The sequence below is a fragment of the Crocuta crocuta genome, unplaced genomic scaffold (genome assembly GCF_008692635.1).
Source record: "Crocuta crocuta isolate KB4526 unplaced genomic scaffold, BGI_CrCroc_1.0 scaffold107, whole genome shotgun sequence".
Lineage (NCBI taxonomy): Eukaryota > Metazoa > Chordata > Mammalia > Carnivora > Hyaenidae > Crocuta > Crocuta crocuta.
In genome coordinates, this window is record NW_027531877.1 from 766021 (window position 1) to 780119 (window position 14099).

General features: G+C 40.0%; 1 protein-coding gene across 1 annotated transcript in view; it reads left to right on the top strand.

Moving 5' to 3' along the window:
• The first annotated feature begins 9601 nt into the window (after positions 1-9601).
• The window catches only part of RBM27 (RNA binding motif protein 27), a 72706-nt gene continuing 68208 nt past the window's right edge, over positions 9602-14099 (top strand). Inside the window, exon 1 of the mRNA XM_077773047.1 lies at positions 9602-9671. Within this exon, the coding sequence (XP_077629173.1) occupies positions 9602-9671 (70 nt within the window). The remainder of the gene's footprint in view (positions 9672-14099) is intronic.

Below are 14099 nucleotides of genomic sequence, written 5' to 3' on the forward strand. Positions count from 1 at the left end.
CACACACACACACACACACACACACACAAATCAATAAACTTATAACTTATTTTTTTTTTTTAGTTTAAAATTTATTTCTTTGGCCGCACCCACCTTTTGAGTGCTTGGTAGCCCATGTGGCTAGTAGTTACCATATCATTTGACAGTGCAGATTTGGAACATTTCCATCATAGGAAGAAAGATATATTGATAAGCAACGATGCAAGGCTTTTACTTTCTGGGGTCAGATTAGGTACTCTTGCATGCATTTATTTATTAATTCAGTAAATATAAAGCATCTCCAAAGCACTTTGGGGATGGGGGTAGGGTGCCCAGCTCAGAACTGTGTCTTCCTAAAGGACTAAGGGAAAGAAAAAATGTCTAAATAGTTTCATAAATTAATGAATTTAAAATTATATATGTGCGTGTATTGACATTTTTCAACAACTACTTTTAAAATAAAAATTTAATGATGGCCTAACAATGCCTGGCACATGGTATGAGCTCAATAAAATGTTTTGGATGAAAAGGAGTTAACGAGAAACCTTAGGCTACAGAGAACCAACCAGTGGCTCTCCTGCCTCCAGGCTTGCTCATACAAATACTCTCCATCACTATTCATATCTTCTTACTTTAGCAACTAACAGTTTAGACATATACTTAATTTTAACCAAGTCTGGGTTAAATGTCCCCTCCTAAATCTTCCCTGAACGACACTCTTCCTGTCTTCTCTTAGGAAGTTTCTCTCATTGAATTTAATCGCCTATTTATTTATCGCTAGACTGTAAGCTCCTTACAGCAGAGGCTGCCTTGCAGAATCTGGCACATAGTAGGTGACTAATAAATATTTATTGAACGAATATTGGGGCGCCTGGGTGGCTCAGTCCATTAAGCATCCGGCTTTGGCCCAGATCATGATCTTGCAGTTTGTGGGTTCCAGCTCCGCATGGGCTCTATGATGACAGCTCTGACTGAGCCTGGAGCCTGCTTCGGATTCTGTGTCTCCCTCTCTCTCTGTCCCTTTCCCACTCATGCTTGTCTCTCTCTGTCTCAAAAATAAATAAATGTTTAAAAAAAGAATCCTCATCCTCCACAGCTCCCATAACTATGGTTATAGTCTTCTGTTCCAATTCCAATTCTGCCCTTATCAGTACTATTTGTCATCTTTGATTCCTCAGCTTCCAACTCAAGTTGGTAACTGAAACTATTCATACAATACATATTCATTGGTTACCTCCTGTGAACCTGACATAGAGCTAGGGTATAGCAGGGAACAAGACAGAAGAAAAGGGTAAACAAGTTGTTATGTAATTACAAACGATGGAAATTATGGAAAGCCTCTCCGCTAATTAAATGCCCCCATCCCTTATTCCTTATTAGCCTATTCCGTATTTAAGGAACTAATTTTTTTTTGAAGGATCATTTAGATTCCATTAATTTAACAAAATTTTATTTAGTTTCTACTAAGTATAAGGCACTATGCTAGTTGCTGGAGATAACAGCATTTGAACAAGACAGGAGCAGTCACCTCCAGTCTAGTGGAAGAGGAAAACATTGAAACGAGTGGAGAGATGGGAGCCTGTGGAAGTGTTTTACGTGAGGACATAGGACATGGTCCTGTTTATGTAAAGAAGATCACTCTGAAGAATTGGAAGAAGGCAAAGGTAGAAGCAGGAGGCTATTGGCGATTGTCCAGGTAAAAGGTGAGAATGGTTTGCACTATGGTAGTGGCAGTCAAGGTAGAGAACAGGAAACACATTCAAGATGTATTAGGAGACTGCAATTTGTTACACCATAGTAATATGGCTTTTTGATTGAGAATTGTCGGCTCTTTGCTATGCCATGTGGAATACCTTTTCTAGACAGATGAAATTGGAAAGGCAGCATGGTGGATAAGAGTTCAGGGTCTGAATCAGACTGAGTTAATCAATTATAGCTGGGTGACCTTAGGCAATTCAATTAACCACTTTGTAAAATAAGGGTCATAAAAGTAGGTACCTCATAGGATTGCTATGAGGATTAAAGAAATAATATGTATATAATATGTATGCATATAATAATACACATATACACCAAAGTACATATATATGTATGCCTGGCATATAGTAAGAACTTTAAGATGTCAGCTATTTTGATGATTATTTTGGGAAAACTGGTCTATAAACCAGTCTGGTGTATTTTAAGGCTGTTTAAAATAGAAAAGCTTACCTGTGCCCCATTTTAATCTCTTCCCTAACGTCACTGAGCTACTTATCACCATATTATTGTGTGATATACCTTCTCTGACGGTCAGACCATACTGGTCATTCTTCAAAACTCCACAACAGAACTAATTTCCTATGGGTTTTTTTTTTCCAAACTCACGCCATCAGTCACTCTACTAAATTCAACTGAATCACCGCTTCTCAATTTAGATTCATAAAGCTATAATTAGCTTTGGCTTGTCTCTGAGTCCCTTTGTATTTGTTTTTCATGCATATTTACCTCACTTCCTTATCTTGAAAGGACAGAGTCAGAGGAAGGAATTATGGGCACTTTTTTTAAAGTTTATTTATTTTTGAGAGAGAGAGAGAAAGCATGCACAGGGAACGGGCAGAGAGATGGGGAGAGAGAGAATCCCATTCAGTCTCCCTGCTCTCAGACCAGTGCGAAGCCCACAGCAGGGCTAGAACCCATGAACCATGACCTGAGCCAAAATCAAGAGCCATACACTCAACGAAAGGAGCCACCCAGGGCACCCTGGGGCACTTCTTTTGATACTTCAGTTCCACAGGCATGCAGCACTCAAAGAACAGGTTGTCAGTTCTCTGCCCTATTAGACATCATTTCTACTTAAATTGTTTTTTTCCTACATTAATGTTCTTTTTTCTTTTTTTTTTTTAAGGTTTATTTATTTTTGAGAGACAGAGAGATAGATCATTAGTGGAAGAGAGACAGAGAGAGAGGGAGACACATAATCTGAAGCAGGTTCTAGACTCCGAGCTGTCAGCACAGAGCCTGACGTGGGGCCTGAATCCACGAACCATGAGATTAGAATCTGAGCCAATGTCAGATGCTTAACCGACAGAGCCACCCAGGCGCCTCTCCTACATCAATGTTGTATCTTTAATTTTATGCTTTCTGAATGGTGAACAGTTTTGTTTGTTTGTTTGTAATGATACAAGCAATGAGTATAAAAAGAGAAAGGAAGACTCCTTCTTGGACTTATGGGCTTTGTTGATCTTGAGATTGCTCTATGTGCAGTCTTTGACAGTGAATGGGCAGCAAAGAAAGAGTGTGTGTGGTGGTTGTGCTCACAGGCCTTGAAGTACGGTGCCTGGGTCTAAATTGAGACTCTGTCCCATGCTAGTTCTGTTCCTTCAACCTTGGGACTCTGGATTCTCGTATGTAAAATGTGGATTATGATAACCTACCTCTTGAGCTTGCTGTGAGAATAGAATGAGCTACACTAAGCAAGGTGATTAGCCCAATACCTGGTTAATAGTAAGTGAATGCTCAAGAAATACTAAACTAAAGAGAAGGAAGGAAGGAAGGCAGGAAGGAAGGAAGGAAAGGAAAGGGAAGGAAAGGAAGGAAAAGAAGGAAGGAAGGAAGGAAGGAAGGAAGGAAGGAAGAGAATACTGAAAGCTAGTTTGATCAATGTCATGGTCTGAATGTTTGTTTCCCTCCTAAAATTCATATATTGAAATCCCAATGCCCAATCTGATAGTATTAAGAGATAGGGACTTTGGGGAGTGTTTAAGTAAGCACGATGGAGCCCTTATGAGATTAGTGTTTTTATAAAAGAGAACCCAAGTGAAACAAAACAAACAAAAAAGGGAAACCCTTCCCCCTTGTGAGTAAACAAAGAGAAATGTGGGACCCAGAAGAGGGCCGTCACCCAGCCATGCTCGCACCTGGATCTCCTACTTCTATTCTCCAAAACTATGAGAAATAAACTTCGGTTGTTTATAAGCTACCCAGCCTGTGGTGTTTTGTTGGAGCAGCCCAAATGGACTAAGATAGTCATTTAATAAATGGAAATTCTAAACTGGACTGACATGAGCTAGGAACAAGTAGCCATGTTAATTAGGGAGACTTTGATGTTTAGACAAATGAAACCAAATCTTAGGAAGCCTTGATGTTCAGACAAATGTAACCAAATCTGAGAAGCTGCACTTCTCGGGTACTAAAATTCTGAGTAACTCTGTTTCTCAACAGAAACTTTCTGTTACAATTTCTCTTGCCTAGATTTCTCTTAAAGCACTGATACTAGTGATTTTCAGGAATTAGCAATCCCTCACTCATGCTATACCACTCCAGAGTCAGGACCCACAAGCTTCAGCCTGCCATCTTGTCAACATTCCATAGAGCATTACCAGCTATGTCATGGGCTCATATGGGAAACGTGACACCTGAGTCATCAAAACACTGCTTGTAGTTCCTAAATAGCCTACTTATCCATATGGTCACCAGCATTACCATCGCCATCACAGAGCAGTCCTAGGGTTCCTTAAAGAACTGAAGGAAGGAGAGAAGGAAGGAAGAGAGGGAGGGAGGAGGAAAAGAAGAAAGGGAGGAGAAAGAGCAAAGAAAGAGCTAAAGACAACTAATTACATATTACTGAGATTCCAGTGTTAAGGACTATATTTTTAAAATTTACTTTATGCATTTATGATGTTTAAGATTCCTATTTTTGGGTTACCTGGGTGACTTAGTTGGTTGTGTCCAACTTCAGCTCAGGTCATGATCTCACGGTCCTTCTGTGGGTTCGAGCCCCACATCGGGCTCTGTGCTGACAGCTCAGAGCCTGGAGCCTGTTTCAGATTCTGTGTGTTTCTCTCTCTGCCCCTCCCCTACTCACATTCTGTCTCTCTCTCAAAATAAATAAACATTAAAAAATATTAAAGATACCTATTTTTACACTATCAATGAAATATGATAGCTCTAAACCATATAAATTTGCAGCACAACCATTGTCCTACTCTTCTTTTCTTTTCTTGTTGATTTTTTTTTTTAATGTTTATTTTTCAGAGAAAGAGAGACAGAGCATGAGCACAGAAGGGGCAGAAAGGGGGAGACACAGAATCTGAAGCAGGCTCCAGGCTCTCAGCTATCAGCACAGAGCCTGACACAGGGCTTGAACTCACAAACTGCAAGATTATGACCTCAGCTAATGTTGGATGCCCAACTGACTAAGCCACCCAGGTGCACCCTTCCTATCCCCGTTTTTAAAAATTTTTTTCTGGGGCACCTGGGTGGCTCAGTCGGTTAAGCAGCCGACTTCGGCTCTGGTCATGATCTCACAGTTCATGGGTTTGGGCCCTGCATCAGGCTCTGTGCTGACAGCTAGCTCAGAGCCTGGAGCCTACTTCAGATTCTGTATCTCCCTCTGTCTCTGACCCTCCCCTGCTCACGCTGTCTCTCTCTCTCTCTCTCTCTCTCAGAAATAAATAAAAAACATTAAAAAAAATTTTTTTCTTCTTTTTTTCCTAACAAACTGGTGAGGTTCTCAACATCTTGGTATCCAGAAGTCAGTATCTTTCTCTAGATGCTCTTCTATATAATGTCTGAAAATGTGGGCTCTAGTGTTAGCCTGGCTTTGAATCATGGACACCCCCCTTTCCTCTATTCCAATATTGTTGTGTGACCTTGGGCAAATCACTTGGCCTATCTGGGCCAGTAACTTGGTGATAATAGTACTCACGTAGTAATAGTGTTGTGATGTTGTCATAGTCATTTATTAGTACTTACTGAACATCTATTACCTACCAGGTTTTGTTTTCAGTGCCAAGGAACAAAGAGGACAAAATCTTTGACTTCATGAAAATTCATATCCTAGTTAGGACAAGGTAGAGAAAATGAATAAATAAAAAAAATGTCAGACCATGATAAATGCTATGAAACAGAATTGCATGCTAGAAAATAACTAGAGGAGGGAAGTCAAGGTGTTAATTTAGATGGGAAGGTCAGGGGAGGCCTTCCTAAGGAGGGGCTATTTGAGCTGATAAGAACATGTCAAGGAAGCAAATATGTGGGGTGCCTGGGTGGCTTAGTCGGTTAAATGTCCGACTTTCGCTTAGGTCATGATCTCGCGGTTCGTGGGTTCGAGCCCCACGTCGGGCTCTGTGCTGACTGCCAGCTCAGAGCCTGGAACCTGTTTCAGTCTGTGACTCCCTCTGTCTCTGACCCTCCCCTGCTCACACTGTCTCTCTCTCTCTCTCCTAGAAATAAATAAAACATTAAAAAAAAAAAAGATGTAAATATGTATGGAAAAGATTTCCAGGCAAAAGGACCAGAAAAGCCCTGAGGTCAGAAGGAGCTTGAAATGGTTGAGAAACCTGGGGCGCCTGGGTGGCTGAGTCGATTAAGCATCTGACTTCGGCTCAGGTCATGATCTCACGGTTACCCTTATAACATAGTTTCTTAAGAAAACAAATCTACATTTCCATAACGAAGAGAGACAATTCCAATTGACTTGCTATTTTTCTGCTAAGTCACCTTGCCTTTGCATAACCAACATTCAAGTAACATTTATTTATTTATTTATTTATTTATTTACTTACTTGCTTACTTTTAGGTAGGTTCTACAACCAGACCAATGTGGGGCTCAAACTCACCACCCCAAGATATAGAGTTGCATGCTCCACCTACTGAGCCAGCCAGGTGCCCCTAAGTGACTTTTACTGAAGTGACTTTTCTCTGAGCCAGATGGGCTGCAACTGGTGATCCAGACTCAGGAGGCACTGATATTTTGACGGGTGTGTTTTAATCAGATAATTACCATAAATATACAGAAATGAGAGCGGCTGTTTGTAACTATGAACTTCCTTGTTTGAAATCCTACCGAAGCTTTGTCTGATGACATCGTGATTATAAATTTCACAGAAATTTAAATCTGAAAAATTACTCTCAACTTCTATCATCATACATCGGGACAGCTCTTAGCCACAGGGTAGGGAATAGGACAAAAAAAAAGTGGACAAATCCACTCTGATTATGGAAGGCCCATCTCCCTCTGTCAACACTTGTGTGAAACTGCATAGTTAACAGTTCTTCCTGGTTGAGGCGCAGTTACCCTCAAGCCAAGAAAGCAAACTTAATTTGAATCAGGATGGCTTAGATGTGTATTCTTCTTGTAGTCACTCTTTCTTTTCAGTGCCTTGTATCAATAATCTCTCTTAGATAAATTGGCATCCCTTTCTCCTCCTGTGAAGATAAAGCTGAGAGAAAAGTCAATCTTTGTCAAGTATCCATTTTAACGTCCACCTAACTAAGGAAAGAACATTCATTTAATATTACTCTTACTCTCTATTATCCCAAGAACAGTGCTTAATAGACGGTAATGGGCTCAATACATATTTGTTGAATGAATTTTGAATGAACCACATAGTTAATATTTCAGTGTTTGCTAGTGAGATATTTAAGCAAAGGCTATATGTGTGGGCTTTGTGGCCAAAGACACATGGTCAAGGCTGGGTCTTTCCACTCACTAGTTTCATGATCTCTCTGGGATGCAGTTTTCTCATCTGTGAATACTGTTTACTCTACAGGGGTGCTGTGAAGATGAGAAGCAACAACACATTCAAATATTCATCACAGAGTCAGCATAGAGTCTGTATTCAACAACTGTGGCTCTCATTATTATTTACAATACATGACTGTTTGACTACTGGAATCTGAGCTCCCAAAAGGAGGGATCGATATAAATGGATGTAACTTTTCAAACTTTTGTGATAAAAGCAATTGCTGTTCCATTTCTATCACACTGTCAAGTTCTTTCCTAGCCTTAAGCCGAAACATATCACTTTTACACTTAAAAAAATTTCTTCATTTTTGGATAACACTTCATCCATGCAATAAGAAGAAGTGAAGGAAATGTGGATAAGCATAACGAAGGGGAGGAGGAGAGAGGAAAGAAGAGGCAACAGTTGGATATGAGAAAGCTCTGGAATTGCTGTAAGAAGACCTAGATGCAAATTCTGCCTCATCTACAGATATGTGTAATTCTGGGTAAACCACTTGGTCTCTGGCCTTGTTTCCTTATTTGCAAAGTTAAGGAGGTGTCAGTGAAGGGGTTCATTAGATGATTTCTGGGTGCATTTCACTTTTATTACTCTATGTAAGGGGTCCACAAACTTGCTTCTGTATATTTGTAAGGTAACAATGGCTTTTACACTTTTAAGTGGTTTTTGAAAAAAATCGAGAAAATAGGTTGTGACATTTGAAAATTATCTAAAATTGAATAAAGTTTATTCAGACACGGTCATAATCATCTGTTTACATATTACCTACGGCCAGTTTCATGCCAAGAGGGCGGAGTTGAGTAGTTGCCAGAGACCATATGGCCCACAAAATAAAGGAGATATTTAGTATTTAGCCCTTCTGAGAAAAAGTTTGCTTTTTCCTTTTCTATATGTGTAAGCATACCTGCTGATTTTGGGCTGGCCCATCTCTTTTATATGAGGTTTGCGCTCATCAGGTATTTTTCAAAACATTATTATATTGCACAATCCCACACACTGTTCAGTTTTCTAAGAGGAGACTGTTTTGCTCACCCTTGGAATCTTTAGTGCCTTACAGAGTGCTAGCACAGAGCAGGTGCTCAGTATTTGTTGTTGAATAAGCATTCTACGACCAGTGCCAAGCTAGTAATTTCAAAACGTCAAAAGGAAATTTTTGATCCAGTACAAACTAAGTTGCCTAATTTTGGAATTTCGATTTGAAAAAAACATATTTCTAAAAACTTTTTTGCTGACTAAAATTCTTCCTGCAAAAAAACCTTACTGAAGTTTAGATATCCAGGGAACAGAGTATTTAAAAAAAATAATAGATTTTTTTCCTAAAGAAAGCATGTTTTTAAAATACTGGTAAAATTGTAATGGCCTCAGCCTTTCACAGCGGTGCGCCACGTTTTAAAAATGACGATTACTGGAGTCCAAGGAATGGTTGTCAGAAACGTTCTGCGTAACTTAAGCAGAGCGGCGAAAAATACAAGCATGTGTGCTGAGCAAAATGATTGTGTAAGGAAAAATAAGTAAAATTTTGCATTCTGTGCAATGTGCCGAACGTGAACGTATTGCACGTTGTGTTGCAGATTTACTACAGCTGAGTCATTTCGGGACACAAGTGTGTTTCCAGGAAAAAACGAGAGGAAGGAACCAGGCTGAGGGGCTTGCCGGGTTCCCCCAGGCACTCCCAGTAGCAGATACCGGTATTGCGCGGCGGGCGACGGCGTGGTCAAAAAAGGCGCTGCGGCCCCTTTAAGAGGCACAGCACCTTCTCCAAGATACCATCTTGCACCAGGAGTTCACGTAAGCTCTCTACCTACCTTGCTATAGCCCTCCTCCTTAACTGGGTACGGCCGGCCGGCGGGGCGAGCGAGCTTTTTCATTGGCTCTGCGCGCACGGCCCTCTTATTTCTATTGGTTCTTGCGCCCGNGCCTGAGCCGTCATGCTAGGTTGAGCGAGGGCTCTTGGGTTAGTTCCTGTTAGGCCCCGGCCGGGGGAGTAGATTGAAGTCTCCTAAGATGCCCGGTGGGCTGGGGCACTGGGGTCTGTGAAGAGAGCGTGAAGAGGCGGCGAGGGGAGACCCGTGGCAGTCCTGAACACGACCGGCGGCCGAGCCCGCCTTCCCTGCACCATGCTCATAGAGGATGTGGATGCCCTCAAGTCCTGGCTGGCCAAGTTTCTGAAGCCNGGTTACGATTGTGGTGAGTTTGTTTGGGATATTGGGGGATAGCTAGTTTCTGAAACGTCCCACAGAGGGAAGAGGAGGAGTGCTGAAGGGAAGGATGGAGAGAGATGCTCTCTAACTCTCTTGGGAAAGAAAGTATGGAAAGAGAAGGGAAGGGATCATTTCCTGCCCCCTCATTTCTTGTGCTTAGTTTATTCTCCGTTAGAGGTGAGGACTTGCTGGCTGAAAGGAAGGGGGTAGAGGAAGAGATGGGCAGCTATATGATTCATTAGATTAGACCATTTTCGTGGAAACACTGAGTTTTTCCACTGAGATAGTTTGGGGAGGCCTGGAGGCGTGTGTGGTAAAGTTGGGGCTGTTGGGAGACAGCTACTTCCCAGTTTATTTACTGGTCCTCCTGAGAAATCTTGTTAACTTTGTTGTTGTTTTGCTGCTTTGATTTCTTGGATGTGAACACCTAAGAAGAGAGTCAGTCCTCTTTAGTCCCATGTGTCAGCCTTGTGAAGGTAGGATGGTTCAAGGAGGCAGCATTAGGGGAATGCTGGTGTCTGAAATGCTATTTACGTTCTGAGGATGAGGAGTATGTGAGAGTACAGGTATGACTGAAAGTACACTAAGGGCTTCTGGGTTTTACATTAGTGATGGTCTCCCTGAAAGTTCTGTAGAAGAGTATGGGTGTCTTGAGTTGGCTACCTTTTTCTATGGTAAAGTTTGGGAGCAGAGATGGAGACGCATTGTGATGGAGGTGGAAAATAAGTGAAATAGATGAATGAAATTGACCATATGTGGAAAAGGCTGAAAAAAAGTCGTGTTTAAAAAATTGTTTACCTTCATGTTACTCAATATCAGAAAAAAACAACCGTGTATGTGTGAGTGACAGTTTTGCAAATCACTCTGATTTTGTTTGTAGGTAGAGATTGTGCAAAAAGAATTATATGTATATGTCTTTGGTAGAAGGTAACTAGTTTCAATGTTATAGTTAATTGTCTTTTTTTTTCTTTTAATCATGCCTAAAATGTTTTATTCTGGACAGTGGGTTTTTTTTTTTTTCTTAATGTGGAAATTTAGTTTGGGTACAAACTTAAACCTAATAGTGTTTTTTCTCTTCACTTTTTTGACTCTTAATACTGATAAGTTTATAGGTATTCTATAATTTCTTTTAAAGTGATTATTTGGCTTTAATTTCCCCTTTTGAGTTGCAGGTTCAACTGAAAACACAAAATGCTTTTTTAATTATAAAAAAATTATTACTTTTTTGGGGCTAAAAAAGAGCCAAAAATCACTACTGAGGCCTTCCTGGAAGTACAAATTAAAAAAATACTAATTTTTAACTCATAGAAGTATGGTTTTAGATGGAAGTGTTAATAAGAAATCACAAATGCAAAAAGGAAAGAAGTAACAAATGCAGATACGTGTATTTTCATTAGTTGTCATGGGATATTATTTTTTTGTTTTTTTTAACACCCTAAAATGTAATAAACGATAGGCTAAAATGGGTTGTATTTGTAAATTTGTAAATTTGCATATTACAGATTGAAGAAAATTTTCATGGCAGAGTGGCATCTTTTTACGACATAGTGTTTCAGAGCAGTTGTTAAGGGTTTCAGATAATGGAGTTGAAGTGGATATGGTAGAGTCATACTGTCCATGCCCATGATCTATTGTGTTTTATTTAGCTTAATTTACAGTTAACTAAATTTATAAAAGATTATAATTTTTAGGGTTTTTTAAGCATGTTGTGTGTGTCTCATGCATTGGGGTATTTCTAAACCAAGCCATTTTACGTATAATTATTCCCTGTAGACAAATTAGAAATATCATATATTAGGACTGATCTGTCACCTTCCATTCCTTTTGTAGATGAGAGACCTATCTATTATTTTTACTAGACAAAAGACAAAAGGACAGTGTCCGGAAGAAATGACTTTCTTTTTTTTTTTTTTAAAGTTTTTTTTTTTTAATGTTTTATTTATTTCTAGNAAACCTAGTACCATTTTTGTTGGCAATGCAGTCAAGGGAGAGAAACCATCTCAGTCAAGAAGTTTATATCTCTTTTCGTACTGCTGCATGAACAGACTGAATTCACAAGTCTTGTTCGAGGTCTTTTTTTTTCTTTCTAAGTTTATTTATTTATTTTGAGAGAGAGCACGATTTGGAGCTGGGGTTGGGGGGGGAGAGAGAGAATCTCAAGCAGGCTCCTCCCTGTCAGCACAGAGCTGGATGCGGGGCTCAATATCAGAAACTGAGATCATGAACTGAGCTGAAGTCAGGAGTCGAACATTCAACTGATTGAGCCACCCAGGCACCCCTTGTCTAAGGTCTTTATCTTTCCTCACTTTCAAAATATCCTAGATGTCAGTCTTAGAGACCATGTAGGGATTATGTACGATTGGGAGACATCATGGTTTCTTTCTATTAGAAATAACTTCTCATTTTCAGTAGGTGAGCCCCTGAAGAGTAAAGTCTAAGTAAATCCAAGGGATAAGTTAAAAACTGAAGAAACCACAAGTTTAGAAAAAGTTTAGGCAGTAGAGCTTTGCTTGGGGTTCTCTCTCTCCCTCTCTCTCTTCCCTTCCCCTGCTTGCACTAGTTCTCTGTGTCTCAGAAATAAATAAACGTTTAAAAAAATTCAAGCAAGCATTTTTCTTCTTATTTAAAAAATATTTTTGGGGTGCTGAATGTCTCAGTCAGTTAAGGTTCCAACTTCGGCTCAGGTCATGATCTAGCAGTTTGTGTTTGTGTGTTCCGAGTCCTATGTTCAGAGCCTGGAGCCTGCTTCAGATTGTCTCTCCCTTTCTCTCTGTCTCTCCTCTGCTCACATTCTGTTTCTCTCTCAAAAATAAACAAACATAAAAAATTTTTAAAAATATGTTTATTTTGAGAGAGGTAGGGAGCGAGTGGGGGAGGGTCAGAGAGCAAGGGAAAGAGAAAATCCCAAGCAGCCTCCACGCTGCCAGCACAGAGCCCCACTTGGAAGTTGAACTCATGAACTCACATCAAGAGTCAACAGAGCCATCTGGGCACCCTCAGGCAAGCATTTTTTTAATAACAAACACGCATTTCTACCTGAAAACGTCTGCATTTATTTTTATTTGAGAGAAAGAGTACAAGCCAGGGAGAGAGAACCTTCAGCAGGCTCTGTGCTCAGTAGGGAGCCAGATGGAGGGCTCCATCCCACAACGCTGAGACCAAGACCGGAGCCGAATTAAGAGTTGGACACTCAACTGACTGAGCCACCCAGGCAACCCCCACCTTGGTATATGTTTTAAAACGAGTGATGGGGTTTGTAATACTTTTTTGTACAGTTGCATGTATTTATTGTAGTAAAAAACACTATCAGGGCATCTCATTTCTAGTACTGTATCTATCTCTGATTTACTGTGTGACTTTGGAGAAATTCTTTAAAATTTTCTCTAAACAGTTAATCATATTAGCCATCTACCTGTCTTTCAAATATGGTGTCAATAATAATGTGTAGACTATAAAAAGTGCCTGTGTACCTTAGAATCATTAAGTATAAATGAAATTTCCTGGTTTTTGAAATGTGAAAACATGTTAAACTCTTCTTGCAAAAATATTTTGCTTAATAATGTTAAGCATTACTGCCACTTACAAAATAATAGTCTAGTGCATGGCAGAGCTAGAGTATCACTGTGGGCCCTGTAGGTAGGATTGGTAATTGCTAGTGAAAGCCATGACTTTGACCTGTAGTTTCTGTGACTTCAGCCATAGCAACGTTTTGTTTTTTTTTTTTTAAAGTGCACTAGGAGATTGAATATGTTGTCATCTCTGAGTATGATGGAAAAGGTAGCAGTAAGCTTCACAGACAAATCACTGTATTGGTTCAGTGGTCATGGAGGGAGTATACTTTGAACTCTATAGAGTTTTACATGCTGCCATAGATCTGCAATCCTTAGCACATTAAGTTCCGATTAGTAAGGTCTGTGGCTGCTCAAATAGGAGGAAAATCATCACCTAGCAGCTATGAGACCTGGCCTCTAACATAAGTAAGTTAGGAGGGGGAAATGAGTATTTTGGAAGTATGTTCTTTAAAGATTGAGAAGTTCTGATAGTGTGCTTAGTGGCTTCAAAGAATTATTGTGCCTCTAAAGTGCTGTCGGACTTAAGGAGACCCTTATCTATTTCACAGAAAAGGACTTATTTTGACCAGAAGAGTTCTTGGCAAGTTTTTTTCTTTTTTTTTTAATTTTTTGTGTTTTTATTTATTTTTGAGAGAAAGAGACAGAACTTGAGCAGAGGAGAGAGGGTGACACAGAAACTGAAGCAGGCTCTAGGCTCCAAGCTGTCAGCATAGAACCTGATGCAGAGCTCTACTCATGGATCGTGAGTTCATGGTTGGACACTTAAATGACTAAGCCACTCAGGCACCCCTCACAAATTTTTTGAATGTTCATTTATTTTTGGTGGGGGGAGAGAGAGAGAA